The sequence below is a fragment of the Thunnus maccoyii genome, chromosome 4, assembly GCF_910596095.1.
Source record: "Thunnus maccoyii chromosome 4, fThuMac1.1, whole genome shotgun sequence".
NCBI classification, from domain to species: Eukaryota; Metazoa; Chordata; class Actinopteri; order Scombriformes; family Scombridae; genus Thunnus; species Thunnus maccoyii.
The window spans coordinates 15,771,550-15,795,106 of NC_056536.1; the positions used below are offsets into that span (position 1 = coordinate 15,771,550).

At 40.1% G+C, this 23,557-nt stretch overlaps 1 protein-coding gene across 8 annotated transcripts in view; it reads right to left on the minus strand.

Annotated features, from left to right (window-relative positions):
- Positions 1-23,557, minus strand: part of cpne5a (copine Va) — an 85,899-nt gene that overhangs the window by 15,681 nt on the left and 46,661 nt on the right. For all 8 annotated transcript variants that reach the window (XM_042408700.1, XM_042408701.1, XM_042408703.1 and 5 more), the window contains 7 exons: positions 21,445-21,508; positions 17,286-17,389; positions 16,920-17,024; positions 14,459-14,500; positions 13,055-13,130; positions 9,859-9,912; positions 9,191-9,252 (listed from right to left, as the gene is read on the minus strand). In XM_042408700.1, the coding sequence (XP_042264634.1) occupies positions 9,191-9,252; positions 9,859-9,912; positions 13,055-13,130; positions 14,459-14,500; positions 16,920-17,024; positions 17,286-17,389; positions 21,445-21,508 (507 nt within the window). The remainder of the gene's footprint in view (positions 1-9,190; positions 9,253-9,858; positions 9,913-13,054; positions 13,131-14,458; positions 14,501-16,919; positions 17,025-17,285; positions 17,390-21,444; positions 21,509-23,557) is intronic.

Here is a 23,557-nt window from a genome sequence, read left to right on the forward strand (position 1 = left end):
ATCAGGCTTTTATTATTCAATTTACGAAACAAAGAGAGCATACATTTAGTTGTGGTCAAGCAGCATCCAAAGCACTGTTTTGATCTTTAAATAACAGATATATTTAAAGATTTAACAGCGCAGTGGCAAAGTCCAAACCACAAACACATCCCGCAAGACCTAGAAAAATTGATAAGGCAGAGTAATTTCCCAAATGGTTTCCACAAACACATAATGAGTTGCTGCAGCTGGCTCAATGATTTTGACTGAACATCACGCTGAGGCAAGAAATGATTATTAGCAGGCAGGAGAGCTGCAAGAAGAAAATAATCCCGATTAAATTAATCCTAAAACTCTGCACTCTTACTCATGTTTTAACTATTTATCTTGTTTTTTCTGAGATGTGTGAACATTAACATTCTCCTGTATGCTGTGCACAATCTTCATCACCATTGTAATCACCATTATTGTCTTCGTTACTCCCTTTTTATATCAATGGAAAATTTGAGGTCTTCCATTTATCGTATCAATTTAGTAGCAGCCGTACAAAATGTCCAAAAACCAAAACGGATATTTTTTATTCATGAGCCCATAATTATAGCCAAAACCTTGAAAAGAAACTAAACATGGCCTAACTAGTCTCTGTTGGGTTTCCCCATTTCCCAAGAGAGGTAAATGAAGAGCGAGGGGAAGGGGAGCTTAGATCAAAGTGTGTGCTCTTTCATTGTGATTAACACTGATTGCCTTTCCTGACTTCACCTCCATTCAGAAATTCCCACAAGCACAGTATCGAAGATAAAGGCGGCTTCCTCCTGGGGAGACTCTGACCCCAGCTCATTAATCAGCATTGAGCTGGACCGCTCAGCTGACAAAGGGGAAGTCTTACAATGGTATGCTGCCTCAATTTGAAAGTCTCTGCTGATTTCTATGGTTAGTTTTGAATGTTTGGCTAAAAAAGGAAGGTAGTGACTTAAAGTTAAGGTAGACAGTGGAAGTGGCCACACGGGAACCGTCAGTAGCTAGAAGTTCATTCTCAGACAGTAACTGCTAAACTCTTGAACTACTTACAGGTCACTGAGCACTTAAGGATCTTGGTAAGGTATTTTCAGCTCAGTATCCTACAAACTACACTCATATTGGGTGATTCCCTTGATGCAGCAAGGCGAAGGTGAGGATGAGGAGTTCGAGGTAGTGGATGGAGGTGTAGCACATCTGACTTTTATGCAGGAGACTTTACTTTGTGCCCCATTACAGACCTGCAATTACTGTTTGCTTTTTTTATTACTTGTAACCACAATTATTCCCAACCACCCTAATCATACTATAACCATACTGTAGTTCTTAGTAATAATCTGTCCCCAACCTTAACCATACAGTATTTGTCATGCACAGATACAGGAAGGAATATACCATAAAACATCACTGAATGAAGTCCAGATTTTGCAGAATCATCCGATATTGACATAATTGTTTGATGATGGGGTTGTTAAAAGGGTGATATGTTTCCAACATATCAGTGGTAAGGTCTTATCAGCTTCCTATCAGAAATCATCACCTTATGCCCCCCTATTTATTATTCATAAGATGTGCATAAACATTTAATAAATAGTTTATAACCCACTATAATGTGGCTATAAGCAGATATAAGGATATTTTTAAGTGTTTATTAATGTACAGTTATTTGTCAACAATTATAACTTCTCCTATAAAGATAATATTTTATATTATTACAACTGTGTTTTACTATATTATCCAGTAATGGGTGTCCACAGGAGGAGTTATAGTTGTTGACAAACTACATCACACAATTTATTCATTGTTTATATTCTGTTTATGAATACTAAATAGAGGGACTTAAAGTGAAATGTTACTGAAATTTATGTTGTATTGTATTGTATTGTATTGTATTGTATTGTATTGTATTGTATTGCATTGTACTGTACTGTATTGTATTGTATTGTATTGTTCTGTATTGTAATTTTATATTATGTTTAGGCATCTACCATATGATCAGCATCCTCTATGAAAATCAAATCTCTCTGGCCTTTGGTGTAGCAGCTTCACCGTCCATGGATACGATTTATTTGCTTTTTTGGACTCAGGTTTGGGCTGATGTGAGAATTGAGTTGTTTTCTTCACATTACTGTCCCTCTGTTGCACTGTGTACAGTCGTTTTCCGTGAGGGTTCACTGGGAGAACAGGTTCAGATATCAGGCCATTCTCTCTGGTGCCACTTTCTATTAGAGAAAAATCCTGTCATACAAGCAGCCCAACAGACCTCTAGAGATCAGTGTTTGCTGCTGTCTGTCTGCAGTTTGCTGCAGGAAAAGTTAAATCTCTCAACACACATATCTGTGTTCAGCTGACTGGCTTGAGTTTCTGTTTTTCTAATTTCACTTGTGACTCACAGTGGGGATTAGTTTTAGAGCTGGGCTCACAAATTATTTTGAGACAAAAAAATCAATATAGATTGATGTTGACTGATGCTGTAGTATTGTCTGTTTTTTTCCAATGGCTGGTGGCAGGTCTGGGGTTACTCTTTTTATCCCACCAATCCTCTAAACTACAGTCCTTCAGAGCAGGTAATTTTTCATTTATTAAATCCTTGAGTGATGAATTGCTCCATGGACAAATTCATCATTTCCTATTTTCGATCAGGGGTTCATAAATCTGACACCGGTCTTCAAATGGCCTATTTCAACCTGATTCAGTACAAGTCCTTCAGAACAGGCAGTCCACTGTGTCCCTTTGCGTCACCATTAACTCACTCAGCGTCTCCTCTTCTCTCATTTTCTTTCTCAACTAAAATGACAGCTCCTCAAGCAGTTTGTGTATCACCTTGAATTATTGCAATAGTTAAAAATAGTTACAAACGTATTGGTATCATATTGACTTTCCCCTTCCAGTTAGACAAACAACATATGGTAGGAGTCTTTGTAATGTGAAATCCCTGAAGTCTTGGCAATCTGGGTTGGGTGGGATATTTTATGTAATGTAAAACAGTGAGACAAAGAATGAAGCCACAGCACACCTACAGTCTCATTAGTATGTGCTGAAAATTGGCCAACTCAGACTACATCAAAGAGCAGATTGGCACAGTGTTTTTCCTGTATAATAAAATGCAGCCAGATATGCACTACATGGCAGTAAAACAAAGTGAAAGACAGATCAAGGAGGTCAACACTGGCAGGACTCTGATGACATGACTGTTTCTAGTTGAGTCACACATAAATTTAAACTGAAGTGTTCTGCTTCTGCTTCCCTGTAAATTCTAACAACAACAGGACCAAAAGTGGGCCAGAGAGAGACACCAAAGCAGCATAAGCTGCACAAGCAGCAGTCCATCACAAATATCATTTATATATTCATCAATATATTCTTCTTCCTGTATTTTTGCAAGGTGAACAAATACTAAACCACTATGCATGCAGTAAAATATAGGCTTGACTCTCGCTGCAGAGCAATATCTGCCTATTTTCAAGAATCAGTGGTTATCAAAGAGCAGTCAAAGAAGAAGAGAGAGAAAAATGCCATTCTGCAGTCTGACTGAAAAAAAAAAACAGTATCACTTTCTCCTCTTTCAGGACAACAGGATATTTTTGGGATGAAACTATTAAACCTTAATAAGATCTCCACACAATAGAGGCTCCACACAAGCCATTACACGGCTGATCTCACTGCAGATTTCATTTAGAAAGAAACATTTCAACATGCGATGAAAAGAATATAAATCTTTCATTAGCCTCTAAGAATCAGAGCAGTATGTGGCCTTTGGACTTTAATTACCTCTGTTTGACTATATCTCTGCTACAATTGAAGATTAATGAAAATGAATGAAAAACCACTTCACTGTGAAACCAGTCAGGATGTGATGGTGCGTCTGGAAAAGAAATTGCTTTTTTACCCTCTGCTTCAAAAGGCATCTAAAATGCATCATGTTAGTTGTCGCCTTTTAGAAAGGGAGCAGTAAAGCAAACACACTTATGAAAGGAGAGAAATCGATAACAGAAATCTAAAATATCAAATTTGGCTCTACAATTTGGATTACTTTTATACAGCTTGCTGCTCGGGCTCTGGCTCATATTTCTCATCATCTATCTGAATAACAGGGTTGGCAGGCTTTCAGGTTCAGCTTTTTTTTTTGTTGGTTTGTAATCATTTGCATGTGTTGAGTGCCAACCTCTGTTCAGAGTCACCTCCATCACCCAGTTACTGTAGAACAGATGCTGAATCAAAACTAAGCAATCCACTCAACAAACGCTGATACAGTAGTGATCTGAGCAAGAACTCCAAATTTGCAATTTTTATACAAGCAGAATAGTGTAAAATATATATTTGAGTTATTTTGTTTTAATGATTTGTTGGAAAAGTGCAATATGAGACTGGTTACTAACAGAGTATCTTATTTTGATCATGGTGATAATGCTGTTTCCTCAAATACTATGTAGTCAATTAAAACATTTTACATCTTATTATTAGAGGAAACATGCATTCATTCTTAATTGGCCCATTCTAAGCACCCAGTGCATGTTTGACTGTCCCAACAGGGCAAATCTCGCAAATTTTGTTTCTAATGAGGTTTGGAGGAGATTTTTATGATCATCCAGTGAAGGTTTAAGGTTATGGGCAGTGATAGAAAGTAACTAAGTACATTTACTCAAGTATGGAACTTAAGTGGGGTTGGACCCCTCAGATTTATCTGATGACCCTTTGGTGGGGCCCAACCCCTAGACTAACCCCTAGACGACCCCTGGACTAAACTAAGTATATAAAGTAGTTCAAACTAGCTCCACCTCCAGCAGCTACAACAGTAACATGCTGCTCTAACACTGATGCTTCAGTATTAATAATTTAATGATGTCATATGTAATAATATATCAGAGTATATAATAATATGTCAGAGGGACCAAACCACTACTTTCACCGCAATACTTAAACTACATTTTGCTGCTAATACTTATGTACTTTTACTTAAGTAGGATTTTTCATGCAGGACTTTTACTTGTAATGGAGTATTTTTACATTGATGTATTCATACTTCTATCTGAATACTTCTTCCACCACTGGTTATGGGCCTGTGGTTTGTTTTCAGGATGTGAGTGTTGTGAATCCCTTTGAGACAGCAACAGTTATTGAAGGTTATACAAATAAACCTGACCTAACTTGTTGAATGTTCAGTGGAGAGTAGGCTCAAATTATAAAAGCTGCAAAGATTTCACCGGCGCCTGATGGTTTTTCAGATAGTTTAATTGAGCAAAACAGCAGCTTTTTCTCCTGGACTCTCTTCAATTAAACACTGTAAGTCTGGTGTTTCATTCTCCGTGGATACAGTTAATCTCTCCCATCACGGATAAGCAGCACCCATCCACTGCCAGCATTAGTAATCTTGTTTATTTTCCTCAGCAGTCTGTCATGCAGTCTGTGCCAAGCAGGGAATCTGATAAATGCCTTATATTTTATTTCCCTTTTCATACTTGTTAAATTAGGGTATTCATGATTGTGGAAATTTTATGTAGTGAAATTATATCTTTGCAGAGGCATCGCAAATCTCTCGGCTACCACAGCTGGTGCCATTGAAAAGATCTATTGGATAACAGCAGTGCACAAATCATATCTTAAAAATATTTTGGCTTGTTTATCTGAAAAATATTTATAGTGGCCATGAGATGACCAATAAAGAACCGAAGGCAAATGCAAACAGATTCTAGGGAGGTGCTGGCTCACAGGCAGATTTGAGAGGACGGAGGGGAAAGTTAAACTATTTTTGCCAAAAGTTTTCGTATTGAATTGCTTAAAAAAACAGGGCTCAGTGGAACAAGGTCATTTCTCTTAACAGCCACTAGTGGACAAATAGGCTAATTGTGAGAAAGTGAATGAAAGTCAGAATTAATGAATGAAAACATAATAGAGTCATTTAACTTATTAAGAAATGTGTGAGTTTTTCGGGATACATTTGGTGAGATCTAACAAGTAGGGGTGCTGTGGAGAAAGGTCCATTCATTAACATAATGAGTAAAAGTTAATGTTGCGTTAAATCCTCATGTACAATATTTACATCTATCTATCATTCTCAAATTAATTCTGACAGCGTGGACTAATGGCTGAAAAAAATACATGTAAGTTGGTTTAGCTCTCTGCCACCAGAGACAATTTTGCACAAAAACCACAACTTAGGAAAAGGATGGAGCTCATTGAAAACAAAAACAGAAATTACAGATAGAGACAGCCTTGACCTGCAGTACATTGAAACCAGGAGATAGGACTACGTAAAATTGACCTTTTCTGCATCATAACTGTTTTTGATGATATTTTCAAAAAAATTATCTGCTGCTCTTTATGATGATTTAATACACAAGGACTTCCACTGTTGAGAGAACAAGAAGAAAACATTAGGGAGGCAATGACAACAGAAGGCACCGGGAGTCTTTCATGATGACTGAAAAGACCTCAAGAGAAGCTATCTGAACACAGATGCTGGAGCGAATCCTCTTTCACAGATTTCATATTTAAAAAAAATGGTGTGTTTTTAAAGTAACAGTCTTTGTCAACAGCCGCTCTCACAGGCATGAAACTGAAACCACACAAAAGAACTGATGAGCTTTTAACATTTCTAAATGTCCGCAACAAAAAGATGAAGTACCACTTTACATAATGCTTCACTCCCCGTGCTGGGTCACATTAATTAATGGGGTAATCACTGCGGTTTGCGAATCTCATATGCCTGTGACTGTTTAATGTGAATATTGCCACTTTTTGTTTAATTTGATGAAAAAAAAGCCGTTTCAAGCTTCCAACTGACGACTTCATTAAGAGTACTGAGGTTAAACAACAAAGGACTATGCGTAATGTGTGCAGCCTTTGACAACAACTGCATTTACATTTATTCCAATAATAGTCAGAATTAGAGTTAAATCACATGTCTCATGAAAACCCTTTGGTCAGAATTCTTTTTTTCTTTTTTTAATCTACACTGCACATTTTATCAATTTTTTATCTCATTCCAAGGTCTCATTTGAGACATACCACAGGCATTTATCGTTCCACTAAATCTCTAATATCCCACTCATTTGTGAATAATGTCACCTCTCACTTTCGTCTTTGAGCTGCCTGCCTTCTAAATGTCATGCAGAAATATGCCTGCACCAATTTAAAAGGAAGAACAGTAGCGGGGAAACTGTGAGTACAAGCTCCAAGTATCAGCACATCCCAGCGCTCATATTCAGGTTACACAAGTGTTTATCTGGGTTTTTGTGAATATGAAATGATGTTAAGATGCACCGACATAAAAACAAGAATCATCCCCGCGACTGAATTATTAACAGGACATCGCTATGTATGTAATGCCTTTTCGTCCATTTTCCTACATTGCCTAAAGGACAAATTAGATCAGAGGCGAACAGGTAGTAAAGGTAAACATGAAAACACTGTTATTTTGAGTGTGTGTGTGTGTGTGTGTTTGTGCGGGTACAGTATGTCCATTTGTGTAAGCTGGAGAGACCAATAGGACAGATCTGGGACACTCACCCATCAGTGGCGAAGCAGCAGAAAACTAAAACCAGGGCAACCACTGAGAAATGTTTCCATATGTGACAGGTTGTCCACCCTTAATTAAGCCCTAAGATCTTTCCATATTTCATCATAGTCATTCATATTCATCGACACTTAAGTTGTGACTGCGGACAAGATCGTCTCCTTTGGGGCCACACTTTACTCACATGTGGAAAATTCCAGGCTACGCAGTAACTGCAGTCAATAACACTGAAGAAAATGTGGACAGGTGCTTGTACTGCAACGTGCAGCGGGGGAGATGGGAAGGAGGATGAGTCAGGGGAGCTGAAGTGATGCATTTAAATTGACTGTATTAAATCTCACATTACTGATTTTCTGCCTTATTTCCATGTATTAGTCACAGCGATGGCGTGTCTACAATGCCCACAACACTCACTGATGTTCTCTGTGTTGCTGTAGCAAAGTTTTAGCAAACTAGTTAAAGGGTAGTTCCGGTATTTTTCAACCTGGATCCTATTTTCCCATCATTTGGGTCTAGAGACTAATGAGGGTGAACATTTTTGGAACTGGTCCAGTATTGAGCGAGATAGCTTAAGCCAGCAGCCACGAAATGGGCTGCAACATAATCCACTGGGGCAATTGCGCCCGTCAAAGTATATCCACTAAAAATGTTTGTTTTTGTCACTGACAGGCTCAGGTTGTTATTATAAGTTTCTGACAACGATAGTAAACACAGGAACTAGCAGTCTGTAGCAGCATTATGGCTAACTGCGTAGTGAACTACATCCAGGGCAGTTTGCACGTCGGTGTTTTTATGTCTGAGGCTGTGGATCGCTCAGCATCTGTTCATGCTAGAGAAGTAGTAACTAAGTAGATGAAATAAAATAGTTTGGTCCAGCCGGCCTTGCTCTTTTCATCCAGTTGAAAACGTGTAAATCCATTTGTAGTAGTTACACAGCTGGGATTACTCTCATCCGTAGAAAATTCTAGATTTTCCAAGTCTGGCAGCAACAGGTCCGACTGCAGAAAGAGTTTTCCTCTTCACTGTTCTGCAAGAACAGCAGCAGTTTCTTTGAGGTAACCGTTACTGTACGTTGACTTTGCTGACTGTCCTGTTGCATTTCTGTCTCCATTCTTCATTTTTCTTCTTTCTGCTGTTTTATCTCCTCTCTGTGTACTGTGGCTCAAATAAATACAGATGGCCAGTCAAAGTGAGACGACTCATGATCGTCCCCTAGTAGTGCACGGGATAATTGCACTTAGTTTTTTTTTTAGTTTCCGGTGAAAGTCAGCCTCATACATGTAAACATACTGGCATGTGTGGATGAATATGTGGGTATTTCCGTTAGCCGGAAAACTGCCCCAGATGTAGTTCCCTATGCAGTTAGCCATAACGCTGCTACAGACAGCTGGTTCCTGTGTTTACTTTCAGTGTCAGACACTTCTAATAACAATCTGAGCCTGTAACTGTCATGCTGTTTCTGTTGTCCCACTGTTTTTCTGACCAGCTTTTTATTACCATTCCACACAGAACAACACAGGTGTATGTTTATATAGTTGATTAACATATGAGTGCAAATCAAGATAAAAGTAATCAAGAAAATAGATAACATGTTGTCAGACTTTCTGTATTGTTGCACTAAGGTATCTGGTATACAGCTATGCAGTAACAACACAAATGCCAGACAAACAGTGAACTCACCCTCCTTTGATGTAATCCAGAAAGGTGTGCTCTGACTCCACAATGAATGACAACAAGGACACCTGAGAAAAAAAACAAAAAAACAAAAAGAAATACTGATTATCTCATGTTTGGTAATTAAGGAAAGCAAAATCTACTAATCTCCACATTAACCACTGACCTCTGAGTTAACCACCCACAAAATGACTTATCCATGCAGAATGATTTTGACGCCTGGGCTGCATATTAGCATTAGAATGACTGAAAGAACATCAGTGTGGCTATGCACTGATGGATGATCAGTGTGATGGATAACTAGCCACAGATTTTAATTACAAAGTCACTGCATACAGCAAGAGCAGCCAAAGTACTCTGGCAGTAACAAAGCCGTGGCTCATTTATAAACATCCATCACTACTCTTCACTAATAGGACACAGACAAGAGTCCCTTCATGCATTACTATAGACTTGGTTATTCACCCCCTTTGCGATTACGATAATGTTTTCCCACCTACTTAAACTCACTGTCGGGATCCAAAGTCCTGAGACTGGGAATGGAATAAAAACATTTAACGGAGCTGAAGTGCCTTGTGCAATCTACTTAGCAAAAACTTTCTAATGAATACAAAAACAAAGTAGGGGTGTGAGTGCACCAGGAGGTTTGTTGTTATCTCAGCACTCAGACTCACCGTCCCAGAGTTGATGTATCTCTTCTTCTTTATTTTCTTCTTGGCATTCACCACCTACAGTTGTATGAAGACAGAATGGGAAAGAGGGATAATGATAATGTAAACCTTCAGTGCAATTCTTTTTTATCCACCCTTGGGCAAGTAATAAAAACACCTTTGTCCTCCTACTTCGCGTCTGTAAGGGTAATGGAGCATGGGGACTGAATCCAATAACTGCACTAGGTGAGAATGAGATAGCGTTGATCATACCTCACGGCAAGATACAGATTATTCATGGGAGGGGGGTTTTATAAGCGGTGCTGTACATTTTACATGCATATTACCAAGCTCAGGGAAGATTGAACACATATCCCATATCTCTGTCCAAACTATTTATTTTAAATGATAACCACATACAGTACAGACTGAATTACACTCTGGCAATTTAACAATACAATAATATACAATGTAGGTAAATACATACACAAAAATATGCCAATATCAGGGTGATAAGCAAGACAAGCTGATTATGAGAGATTGCAGAACTCCCTGCTTTAAATAAATGTTACATTTAGAACTTGCAGCTGAAAACACGTATGGAAAAATAAGCCATCAAGGTCAAACATCTCTATAGCTCATTCTATGGGTCTAGCACAAGCCTGGAGGAAGCTGTGCTGCATAATAAAGTAAAAGGTATTTCTTTCTTTCTTCTTCCCTTTCTCCCCCTCTCTGCAGGCTCTGCCTCTCCTTTCTACCTCTGTGCTTTCTGATCCTGCTCCTTAACTCCTCCAACACAGATGATGCCTCACCGCACCACCACGGCCATCACTCAGTCACTGCCAGGTTCGCATTGCATCACACAGACATCACCCTCGATTACACCAACCCCCGTTAGCATTCGCCCGCTGTCAACTCAACTCACAGAGATAATGTTTGCGGGCCTCATGCATGCCGGGTCGAGTACGCTGGAATCTGCATGAAGTCGAACACTGCGGCCTGTGACCTATTCAAATTCTTTATTTGTCAACAGTGAAAAGGTGGCTTCATGTAGTTTTTGGTCAAATCTTGAAACTGATTCAAGGGCACTGACCTGGAAAAGAGTGTATGAAGAAACTGCTGCGTTTCATTTTCTAATTAAAATACAGAAAGGTTTGGTGAAGGGTAATGGATGCGCCTTCTTCTGCCATGTCAGCAGTGTGAAAGGGCAACTGTGCATGCCACTCACTCATTCTATCTCTTCTTACCGATCCACCATCCTCTCCTTCACCCGCTCTTCTTTGGCTCTGTACTTTCCTTAAGCCAACTCCATTCAGAAGCTAATGTAACATGGCAAGTGTTTTAATGAGCAGGGACCGATACGAGCCTCCCAGCGCCTAACAGTAATACCCAATCTGACCCTCCAAGGACCATCCAAAAAAAAAATATAATCAGGAGCACGGTTCTGCTGCATGCCTATTTGTATTCTCACCACAGAAACACCCTTCCTCATCTGGTCTGCTGCACCACTTAACCTCTGCGATGCTTAATGCCGAGTAGGGCGAGTAGAGACAGGGGAAGCTGGATGTTAATTTCAAATAGCTAAAACAACCAAGGCCTAGAGAGTTTCCTGTCACTAAATTTTAGATAACAAGACCTTGCTGAGCCAAAGGGCGCACTGATTTGCTCTTAAATCAAAGTGGGTTTCTCACTCTGGCCCCCAGAAATGAAGCTGAGTTTGTTTTTGTGCCCTGGAAGAGTAACTTTTGTTCCAAACGGGCACCCACAGTTCATTCGGTAATAGTTTGCACAAAGCTCTGTCTGGTTACAGTATGATTGGTGTGCTTCACTTGACTTGAAACACATTTAGTAACCAATGTGGAAGCACAAAATCTGCCGTTGAACAAATTGATGAATCACACCTTCAGAATTGGATATAAAGGTCAGGTTTGCATTGTGACTTAGTAGTTTAAAGAGATGGAAAAGAGGAACTGCAGAGAAAAGGTGACAGACAATGAGACAACTATTTTCTGGACAAGTATAGACAAAGTGCTGTGATTTTAAAAGTTTTCTAAACAAATTATTAACCTATTATTAAGTGGGGAACTGTCAGGTTTACCATAAAATCTCAATGTTTTCCAAATCAAAATGAATCTTCCCAACACCACTAAAATTTGTCTTTATTGAAAAGCTCAGACAAGAAAATATGTCTTTCCCACCCTATCAGGGTCTTACTTTGGCTACTTACTTGGTAAAAACATGTCAGGGAGCTTTCAACTGAGGAAAGTGGGGATGTTTATTTATTGTTGCTAATGCTAGCTTGTTGATAACACCGTTTTCATGACTGAACCTGAATAAAAATGACAACTAGTGAAGAACGGAAGAGATTTGGACAGCTTGTGAAGATTTGGACATGACTGTTATTTATGGATTTAGCTGGCTGGTGAAGTTTGAGAGAATGTTTTTGTCATATTTTCCTCTCAAGACAAACTGGTGAGTTAGTTTTAATTTATTAAGCCGCTGCTTAATGAAGTGTTTTTGATTTTGTTTTGTTTTTTGTTTTGTCGAGGGGAGAGGTTTAAAGATTCTTTGAGCCCACAGATCATGGTTGTCTTTCTAAAGGTAGTTTCTATAGTAAAATACTTAAGGGAGACATTTTGATTTATTAAGCAACAGCTTGCCAGTTAATTGTGATTGTGTGTGTGTGAGAGAGAGAGAGAGAGAGAGAGAGAGAGAGAGAGAGAGAGAGAAAGACTGAATTAAAATGTGGCTTTTTAAGTCAGACTGTCGTTGGCTTCTTGCTTATATTATCACACTTGCAGTGTATTTTCTGATGGCAGATATTGGTCATCAGTAGCTGTTCGGTATGTAGTTGTTTCTTGTTAATAGTCAGACTGTCAGCAGTGGTTTTGTGCATTTTGATTCATGCAAACTTACTTGTTTCTGGTGACATACTTAAACATACATAGTTATATATTGTAACATAGTTGTGTTTTGATAATCTACTGCTTGCTTTAATCAGAGATCAGATGATGGTGTACATGTCATAAACTATATGGTTTTAACATGGGTGGGGGGTTGGTGGGGTTGGTAGAGGGCCTTAATCAAATGGTCACAGTTCACCAAAGTTCAAAATGAAATGTGCAGCTACAATCACTGTTTTACACACAGTAAAGGTCCTCTGCTTTGAGGGAAAACAGAGTACCGACCAACAGTATTGACTGTATGTATGTCCACTCACCTCATAGACATTTAACTGGCTCTGACCCCGACAAAGCTCTTTGTAGCTGGTGGTGAATTCCCCGATGAAATCGTGGCTGATGGAAAGAAAGAAAAACGGCATCACATGCAGTTCTTTCAGATACAGTAGGTACAAACGTGACAGATAGAAGATAAAAGTAGCTGGAGGAATTACATCACAACCTCTGACGCACAGATGTAATAGTCAATTTTTAATGAACTAGAAATACCCCCTTGAGGTTGTATGTCTCCGCCAACCAGGCAAGTTGCAGTTTACATTCATGTCTGTCCAGACTCATTTAATATTTATAGTGAATACATTGAAGGAATTTAATAAAAGGTATTAAGTGTATTTTTTGGTGAAATGGAAGTCATCACTATATTGACATGTATGATTCCAGTGAATAATTTCCAGTGAGAAACATGCTGTCTTCACTTAGAGACTATTTTTACAGAGGAGTACAGACGACTGATAGAGAGCTTCGTCACATGGTGCAACGATAATCACCTGAAGCTCAATATCAGCAAAACCAATGGGCTTGTGGTGGACTACCAGAGGAACAGGAGGCCCCCCGTCCTGGTTGTCATCCAGTGAGAGGAAGTGAAGAGGGTGAACTCATATTACTTTGGGAAAGCAAAATGCAAAGAAGCTACAAATCCTAAAATGTGGATGCTTCACACACACATTCAACCCGGCAGCACAGAAGAACTGTACAATCACCAGTTTTAAGGTGGGCACCAAGATTAGTGTCACCAATTCAGTATCTGACCAAATGTGAAATATGGTCACAATCTACCCTTCTGTTCCTGAGTTATGGTGTTGAATAATGGCCAGAAAAATGTTTTTGCAGAACATTATGGTGTCACAGTGAAGTCGGCCTTTGACCTTGGATATGAAATATGTCATCACTGCATTAGACATTTGTATGAAACTTTGTCATGATTAGCATATAAATTCTTTAGTTATGGCCAAAAACATATTTGTGAGGTCACAGTGACCTTTGACCACCAAAATCTAATCAGTTCATCCTTGAGTCTAAGTGGATGTTTGTGCCAGATGTAATGAATTTCCGTCAAGGGGTTCCTGAGATATCATGTTCATGAGAACAGGACGAACTGAAAGACAACCCAGAAACATTATGCCTCTGACCACGAATGTTGCCGGCACGGAGGCATAAAAATGAATAGCAATTAGGTGTGAAAGATTGTGAATGTGGTTATATGTTTCTGAACAAATACACTGTAAAAAAAAATAATAAATGTAATTTATGAGAGAGTTGAAGGACAAACTCATAGACAGTGGTCAGGACACAAGGAACATTTCATAAATTGCATGAATGAATTTTTAATAAATTCATAATCATGACTGTATATATGTTTGTGTGTGTGTAACTGTATCCGTTACCTTCCGTCTCTGTCCCAGTCATAAACTTCCACTTTGATCGTTCTGTAAAACATATCAAAGGAGAGAAAAGAGAATTTGTTTGTGTTAACGAATTTATGTAATACGTGACTCACAACCTTAATGTCCTTGAGGGGAGACTTTTCTCATTTCTGAAATGACGCAGTGAAAGCATGACCTATTAAAGCTCATTTACTACTGTTGAAGCCTAAATTAAACCAATCACAGAAAGCCTTCTCTGTTTTCTGCAGGCAAAAGATGCAAACACCTTTCAAAGGATCTTATACCAGTTTAAAAAAACATCAGTTACTTTCTTAAAACTAGAATGTGCCCCACATTGACACTAAATACAGCAGTTAATGACAAAATGTGAAAACTTAAGTTAAACATTCAGCTGAGACCATTACAAAGCCATTGCTTCCAAAATAGGAAAAAAAAGGTATTTTTAGCTTGTGTTGACAACCAGACATTAAGGATTTTAATTAACTGTTTACCAGTGAGTATGTATGTCTCACAGAAGAGAGAGCAGGTTGACAAAGTTGCCAAAAGTTTGAGTAAAACATTCTCCAAAGATAGAAAACTAACCTCTTGGGAGGGAGCATATTTTGCAAGTTCTCGAAATAAATTGGAAGGCGAGAAACCAAATAAGTAAGCCGGAGAGAGTTCACTGGGAATGAGCAAAGTGTTTCCTCTCCTCTAGTCAATCTGACGGAAAGATCAGTGGCTCGCCCACCTCCCCCATCAGCTGGTGTCAATCATGTGTCGGTGGGTCCAGGAGGAGGTAGGGGGATGGAGAGCTGCCCTGTTATCATGACCTGAACTCATTCTGTCTGCACTTAATGTATTTCTCTTCTGAAAACCTTTGCAATCCATGTAGAGAAAGTTGAGACAAGAATTGTGCTGCTATTGAAAGAACTTATAACACAGCCAGATATTCAGATTTCAGAGTCAGAGTGAGAAAACAACCAAATCTTCCGTATGCTCTTAACTGACAGACAAAAATAAAAGTAATGTGTTTTGACAGTCAGGGCCAGCGTGGCAGATGATTTCATAGTGATGTGTCAGTCAACATCAATTTTCTCTAATGTCATTTTCCTGCAACTAATGATCAGGGTCATGAGCAGCACTGTGACACCATCAAATCCACCAGTGTAGATACAGATGATTAGTCCTTGGATCAGTTTCATTTCTGTTCCTGGAGCCACTGCAGGTTTGAGAGGAAATGGAAGAGATCTCATGTTCTGATCACTATTAAACCCAGATGATTGCAAGGGATTTGACAGATTCACAAGAGGCCGAAAGACATTACTACGGAGGGGGAATAAACACGATCATTTGTGCTTTGGGCTGACGTGAGAAACATGAGCACAGAGGAAAGTTGAGGTGCAAAAACATTTAAAAGAGCATAAGGAAAAGCACGAGGGCTAAATCTGTGAGGCAGGCATTATCTATAAAGTAGAAAACGCTATGCATTTGAGAAATGTTTGAGTGAAGGAAATTCAAAGCCACTAAACATACTGTGAGCCAAGATAAGACCAACTGCAATTATTACAGAGCCATTACATTTTAAACATGATTTAAAATTTGACTAGCTTTGAGAAGTAGTGAATCAAGAGAATGAAAATTGCAGTGGCCCTGCTGTGTAGATCAAAAAACGCAGCACAGCAAACTGTAGGAATTTCACATGAAAAGTAACAGAGACACAAAATTGCTGTAGATCTCTCTTGCCATCAAAATCCTCAAAGAGAATCAGGCGTCTTTCATGCCTTCTGCTCCATCTGTCTGACCCAATTAGCTTCTCCGGGCAGGTGAGCAGAGACGGGATCAGAGTGAAGAACCTCTGTTGACACCCAGCGTGGTGGAGAGGGCAAGCTTTGACATGTTCTTTGACAACTCCTACACACACTCCGAGGGCTGTCTGGGTCTACACACTTTCATCCTTTTGCACACACACACACAGACACACACAGACACACACAGAGACACACAGAGCAGGGCTCCTCTTTTGTTCCAGCCACCTGTCAACATCTGTAGAACCAAGAGTACAGCCACTCTTCCTCCCCGTTCTCACTTTTTTTTCCTCTCTCCTCGTATTTCTTATTTTCCTGCCCAAACTCTTCCTGCTCCTCAGGTGTCCCACGAGGCATTTTGCTCTGACGAGATGAAATGTTCTGAAATGCTCTCTCCGGTTGTGGGCAAATCAATGAACAGCCAAGCAAGGTAGCAGATAGGGTTGCAATAATTCTCAATTTGAGCACCACATAAAATAAGGGTAGAAAATCAATGCTTTCTAAATTTGACGCACACAACCCATTTTGAAACTGTGTGGTTTTGATTTCCACTGGAAAATCACACTCCATTCAAGTGTGTGTGTGTGTGTGTGTGTGTGTGTGTGTGTGTGTGTGTGTGTGTGTGTGTGTGTGTGTGTGATGTTCCCCTAATAGTACATCATCATTCACCCTACCTGTCATAGTCTCCATTGCAGAGCGCTCTAACGGGGATAGAGAAGGACTGCCACACAGGGTTCAGTGTGTTCTTCACCACTTCAGTCTTGTGGCAGATGGTGAACCTGGAGATGCAGGCCGACAGGGATTTAAAATGCTAAAACACACATCTCTGCGAAAACCCTGATTGGTAAAACCTTCCCACCATGGTTAGCTTTGGGACCATGACTGCACGACTTAATCTGTATGCAGCTGAGTTTGAGGGATCTCAATCTAATTCTCTTGACCTTGGTTTCCTTCCCCTTTGATATCTACTCCCTCTTACCTGGCTTTAGCGAGCCAAAATGAAAAACCCACTGAGAAGCAGAAGCAAGAGACAAACTCACGTGCCATCCTCGTTGCTTCTGTAGAAGACCATGAAGGGGTCTGACTTTCCAAAGAAGTCCTTTTTATCCAGTTTGTTGGCACAGAATTGCATGGTAGCATAATCCTACAGACAAGAAGGGGAAAAAAGAGAAAGAGAAACAGAGAGTCAGAGAAACGAAAAGACAAAAAAGTAAAGGACATTGTAAATCCATGCTCCTGCCTCTGTTTGTCTCCTGTTGTTGTTTAGACATGCTGTGTGCCAAGATATAAAAGCACTGAAGCACCAAATAAAGGAAAAGTGCTTACTGAATCCTAATAAGAGCAGAGCGAAACCAGCCGGTGGACTCTAGTCTCCAAAACCAGCAATGCATTCATTACCATTTCCTTATAATGCAACTCCTGCATAACAACAGTAGATGGGATAAGAGATATCAAATTGAAAATACGTTGTTGAGCTGAATATAATCATAGTAACGGTATGAGAGACCACGCAGAGGTACATAAGCGGAACCCTGCACACTGGGGGGGGGGGCTGTGTACAAAAAGGATATGGAGGGTGTGAGTGCAGCTAATGATACATTAGAAAGGCTGGTATTACCATAATTATACTAATTTAGGCAGCATTTCAATGTGCGCTACCATTATAAGAACAATGACCATGCCTCATAATGCTCTTGGTTCCAGATAGTCAGTCTCCCTGTGGTCAAGGTATTAGTCTGCATTGTATAATAATGAGGCTGCATAGTGGGCAGAGACTGGACAAGTAAGTGTCCACATCAGAAGAAACTCAACAAAGACCTCTCTAAACTGACAGCCTTTATCTCAATGCTGTGTGAGCCTTTTTAGAAACTTTGTAGCTCTGAAACTCAATGTGTATGCAAGTCGAGTGTCTAATCATCATAATTTTAAGTGTGAGATGTGGTATCTAGCAGATAGAAGAGCTGTTCCTACCCTGCTGGTCTGCCGGGCCCTTTAGGTTTTGAAGTGCAGCTATTAAATCTGAATCAGCATGGTGCTGGGCAGCGCCTATATCGATTGCTTTGACCCACATCAGTATGGTGCACTCTGCCTCTGACCTGCCTCTCACTAACCCCCATCACATCACTTTATGCCTTTATGCCCTGGACACGACACAGACCAGCCTCTATCTCTGTGGAAACTGCTGAGAGAAAGATGGTTTTCCACTCATAGCTACTAAAATACTTCTCTGAGTATTCTCTTGAAAAACTGAGCTAATTTAAATATCACTGTTGATTCCAATCATAGGTTAGGTTTCCAATCAACACTGTGGAAATGTTGAAAACAGACGCAAAGTAAAGAGCTGATTAAAACAGTCAGTTTGTGCTGAATGAGTCAGGGTTGTTTATACTTATTTTCATGCCCTCCTGTCATTTCAAGTAATATTCTGTGGTTCGACACAGCCTATGATATATGTAGAGAGCATATTAATGGAAAATGATCTTTTTTCCAATTTGTGTAGTTGGATACGGATCAGCCAGGTTATAGAGCCATTCCTCTCTGAATCTGAAGTGTGTCACGCTCTCCCTCGATGGCTTTTCACAAGAACATCTCATTTGCCACGTTCCCGCTGTGCCTCGTTTTGCCGATTTCAAAAAACACAACATATCATGTTACTGTAGAACAGCAGAGTTTGCTTAGGTCAGTAATCCAAAGTCCCTTTAAAACAGAAGCATCTTATAACTGTTCTGCTTAGCCCTGACATGGCCTCTACAATTACACTATCATGGCAACACAGTGCCTTAAGCCTTCATTAGGCACAGATAACACATACTCGCTTTGGTGTCTAGCAGTGTTCTCTCATTAAGTTGGGAAAAAAGGCAGAACATTCATTTTGGCCACTGAGGTTCAGGAGCAGCAGGGGAATAACGAGTGCAGTCTGTATCCCTCTTCCCATTTCTCTGCTCTACCAAGATATCACTGCATGGGGGTAAGTGGCTGAGCAATCCACACTGTCACTTTCAGAAAGTGGGACTGGTTTTTCAAAGGAATATGAAGCAATGCAGACAATACTTGAATTCACATGACATAAGCTTATAGCATCCTCAGGATCGTATACAGTATTGAATCACCATCCGAATCATGAGCCAGAGGATTATATGATTCAGAAATTAACACAATTCCTTGGTATGCTTCACGCTTCACTCCATTCATTTGGGTGTTCGTCTATTATGACCATAAGCCTCAGGTGAAGGATTTTTGTTTTACACCCATGAAAAAAATGGAACAAAGCTCCATTTCTTTTTCTGACTCCAGTGATAAACTGAAGAATATTTGCTTTAGGGAAATACATCATACGATCCATAGCGTCAATGATAATTCAGCTTATTGCTGAGTGTAGGGATGAGTCTTAGTATACAATAGGTGAATGGTAATCTGGAGAGATGTATGGTCAGGAGAGATATGGAAGACCTATGTATATCTTCACATGAACGGAACCATAATTACGCTCAGAAAAGGAAAGAGTAAAAACTCACAGTGCTGTCATATGTAAATCAGCACGGAGCTGCGGCTGGACTGCAAGGAGGATCTGAGAGGGAGCCAGCCTCCGCTCAGCATGTCATACGTGCCAGAGATAACGACAGCCAAGAGGAAGCCTTTGATCCATGCAGAGGCTGTTGCTCTGTCTAATGATACCTGACAAATCCACCACAAAGGTGTGAGCCAACCCGCCTCTTAGTTAACAGTCCCTGCATAACTTCCTCGGTCGATTCCCAATCCGCTGGGTTCAGTTTCCCCATACAGGAAATGCAGTGTTTATTTCAGGTGAAGCATCAACTCTGCTGCCTCCATTTAATGGTCAGAATAAATGGTTAAATAAACACTTTAGAATATGATTCGCAATGGTAGCAATTCCAAACTACTGTAATTCACAGGTGTAGGACTTGCACTGACAGCAGGGTCTTCAGACTGTTCAACTATAATCTGCCTTTTGTCTCAATTTCCTTTTCTGTATTCAAACCTGAGGCGTTCAGGGCTAAACCTTGTGCAAACAGGGAAGGTCTGGAGTGACATGTCAAGTCTGTGTCTCTTTAATTGAGTCTGTGAAAAGGAAAATGGTCATTTGTACCAGTAATGATCATTTGCATTTATATTACAAAATGGCCTCTTGAAGTGGTACTTTGCAGTGAAGATGCTAACTCCTATCATCGCGGATCCAGTGCACCTGATGACTCACAGCAGCCCTTCAGCGACTGTGAGCACTGACACTTCAATCCAGCGGGACCAAATCAGGAACAGTTATCGTGGCAGTTTTATCATCAGCATGGTATATCTGTTTCACTATAACTGGAGACTGTTTTTCCTCAGGAAATGGATTATTCTGTTAGTAAAACTTTAAAAAAAAAAACAACTTTAAAGTCAGGCACAAATACTGTGAACTACAACCAAATAAAACACTTCCTACTCAACATGTATGAAAGAAAGTTACAAAGCTTTAAATTCATTAGTTGCTTACATGCATTAGGATATCATAAAACATTTACACAGTAGTTGCAGCTTAACGGCTTGCTTTATAGCCTCCGAGGGAAGCTGGTTGTTCTGGCCAATAAGTCTTGCTACTTTCTCCTGCTCCGCTGGCAGCAGTATAATGTGCTTATTTACTATCTTCATTTAGCTGTGTGGAGAGGAAGCCAATGGACATTAGTGGACAAAAGTTATTAACGCAGACTCATAGATTTACACACCACACAGAGGAGGAAATGCCCGTTTTAGTGATTAGAATGAACACAGCCTCATTAAATAGCTGTTCAAACTCATAGCATTTTCACTATGTACACAATTTCAACATGACAGCCACAATTGCATAGTGACATGGCATATCCTGCCGGTTTAATGGGGACAGTTATGATACAATACATCTTACTGAAGTCAAAGCTATTAAACAACCCACTTCGCTTCAGCAGGCTTGTCAACATTGCTAAACATTCATTATGCAACCACCATTTTCCACATTTTCCTGCAGTGTGTCCTATTCAACTGCATTCAACTGCACAGTGCACAGTGAGGTGTTGTAATCTTTTAGCTATGTTTAATTAAACTCTAATGTACCGTTGTTTAAGGGCCCAGTTCAGATTAGATCAGTAAACATTGCAAAACATTTACTATAACACCTACATTGTAAAAGAAAAAAATATACTGGTCGAAAATTTTTTGACTTACTCTGCAGTTTCCCAGCTCTTCAGCAGACAAGATAATGGTCCCGCATTTCTTCCCAGGTATGCCACTGTGAAAAATAAAATAGATATCATTCACTCTTACAACAAATATTATCCTGAGGGTTAGATAAGTGGCATTGAGAGGCACTGTGATGCATTTCTCAGTGGCTGATGGAGGTGAAAGTTGTAGTGGAGCTATTTTAGCAGCAGCTCTAACCAATGCTGGTGCACTTAACTAGAGCTGAGGAGCTTTTGCTTTTACTTCAGTGTTTCATTTGTCACATCCTGTGAGTATGCCAAGAAGAATTTCCACCAGAGAACATACCAGGCACTCAAATAATAATGATTAAAATATTAAAGGACGACTCCATCTGCATTTTTTTCAAGGTTGTTCAAATGGAAACGCCCACTCAGCCGTTAGCAAAAAGCAGTGATGTGAGTTACAGCGCTGATGCCCCCACCCACCCAACACGCAGTTTGCTGACAGTGTCTTCCTAACATACTCGTTCACTGTATGTTAAAGCACGATAAATTGTCCACATATACTACGAGCGACGTCGCAGCGCTGAGTCTAAGTGCGTGAGATGTTTATAAATGCACCAGACGGAGCGGAGGGACAGACAGCTGCTGAGTGCCGGGAGCTCTGGAGGAGAGAGCCGGGAGCAGAGCCAGAGCTTCGGGATGAATAACACCCGCGAGTCACACCGGATTCTGTTCTGATCCGGAGCCGTTTACTGGCAGGGGGAGAGCTCAGACTTTATTTTTTAAACTTTGAGCAGCAGCAACAGTGAGCACCCCATTTTTGTGTGTCTGTGCGTCTGTTAGCATGTTTTGCAGAGTAGCAGCAACAGTGAACGCTCAGTCCGTCTCTGTGGCTACTGGCTAGGTGGGCTGGAGGGGTTTATATTGGTTTATATATAACAACATCATCATGCGGAAACCTACGTCAGGTCACATGGGGAAAGTTTTTAGAAGGGTTTGGGAAAATGGCATTTTGACGCTAAAAGATACATACTTTGACCAAAATTTGAATTTTCAAATTTGAATACACATGAAGCTACTGTGAAGCTACAGAATGATATAAAACCTAAAAAAAAACCCAAAAAATGTACCTGCCCTTTATGGTTCATAAGGCTTTTTCTGCAGTTTTTATTTCAGGCTGACAACACAGGTGTATTTTTGCATGAAATTACAGCTTTCCAATAAGGCAATACAGAATGGCAATGTGACATTAGAGTGACAGTTTGACAGCTCTAATGAGAACATTATTTTGTTTCACCACTAATTGAATCAAAAACAAGTTATAAATACTGACTCTTTTTTTTTTTTTAGTACAATGTGGAATAAAACTGCTGAGACACAGAACTCCTCTGATCCCTGTTTGCCAGCACCATGCTGACACTCTAAAGCTCTGCAGGTCTGCACTTGTTTACCACTGATTCCCGCACCAGCAGATGATCAAGACATATCATAACACAAGAGAGGTCCCCTGCATGTCTCTGTTTCTGTATGTCGCCTCTCCAGCAACAAAGAGAGACAGGATTGCTCCCGAGTCTGTCCTAAATGTTATTTGGCTGTATTTTCTGAAGCAGAACAACAGAACGAGTTTGGTTTTTTTTATTTTAATATCAAATCTCGCTAACTCTCGGCATCCACTGAAGCTGTAAGAAGAAGGCAGAGCCCTTTCCACCCAATACAGAGCAAGGAGGCGTATCTACTTTCCAATCATGCAGTTGCACTCCAGCTGCTGACACTCCTGTCATCTTTACGGATAAAGAAGGAAATTACACAGGAGTCCTGCTGTGGCCTTAGCTGGAGCCCAATCATTAGAAGGTCAGACTTGCTGCAGATCCTCATCAAGCTGTGACAGTTGATATGACTGGAAGTATTCCTGCTAAATGGGAGGCAGTCTTTGACTATGGCAGCAGAAGTCTGCATTATTTATTAAGATAATCTAAAGCACAAACCTGCAATGCCTGGACATACAGGCTTTGCCGGGGGGCATATTAAGAGATAAAACGTGGTTTCCTCTTTCTTATCTGCCAATGCAGGAAGTGTTTCTAGTGTTCTTAAGAGATAGGGTGTGAGGTTTTTCCATTAAGCTTTACTGGCCTCTC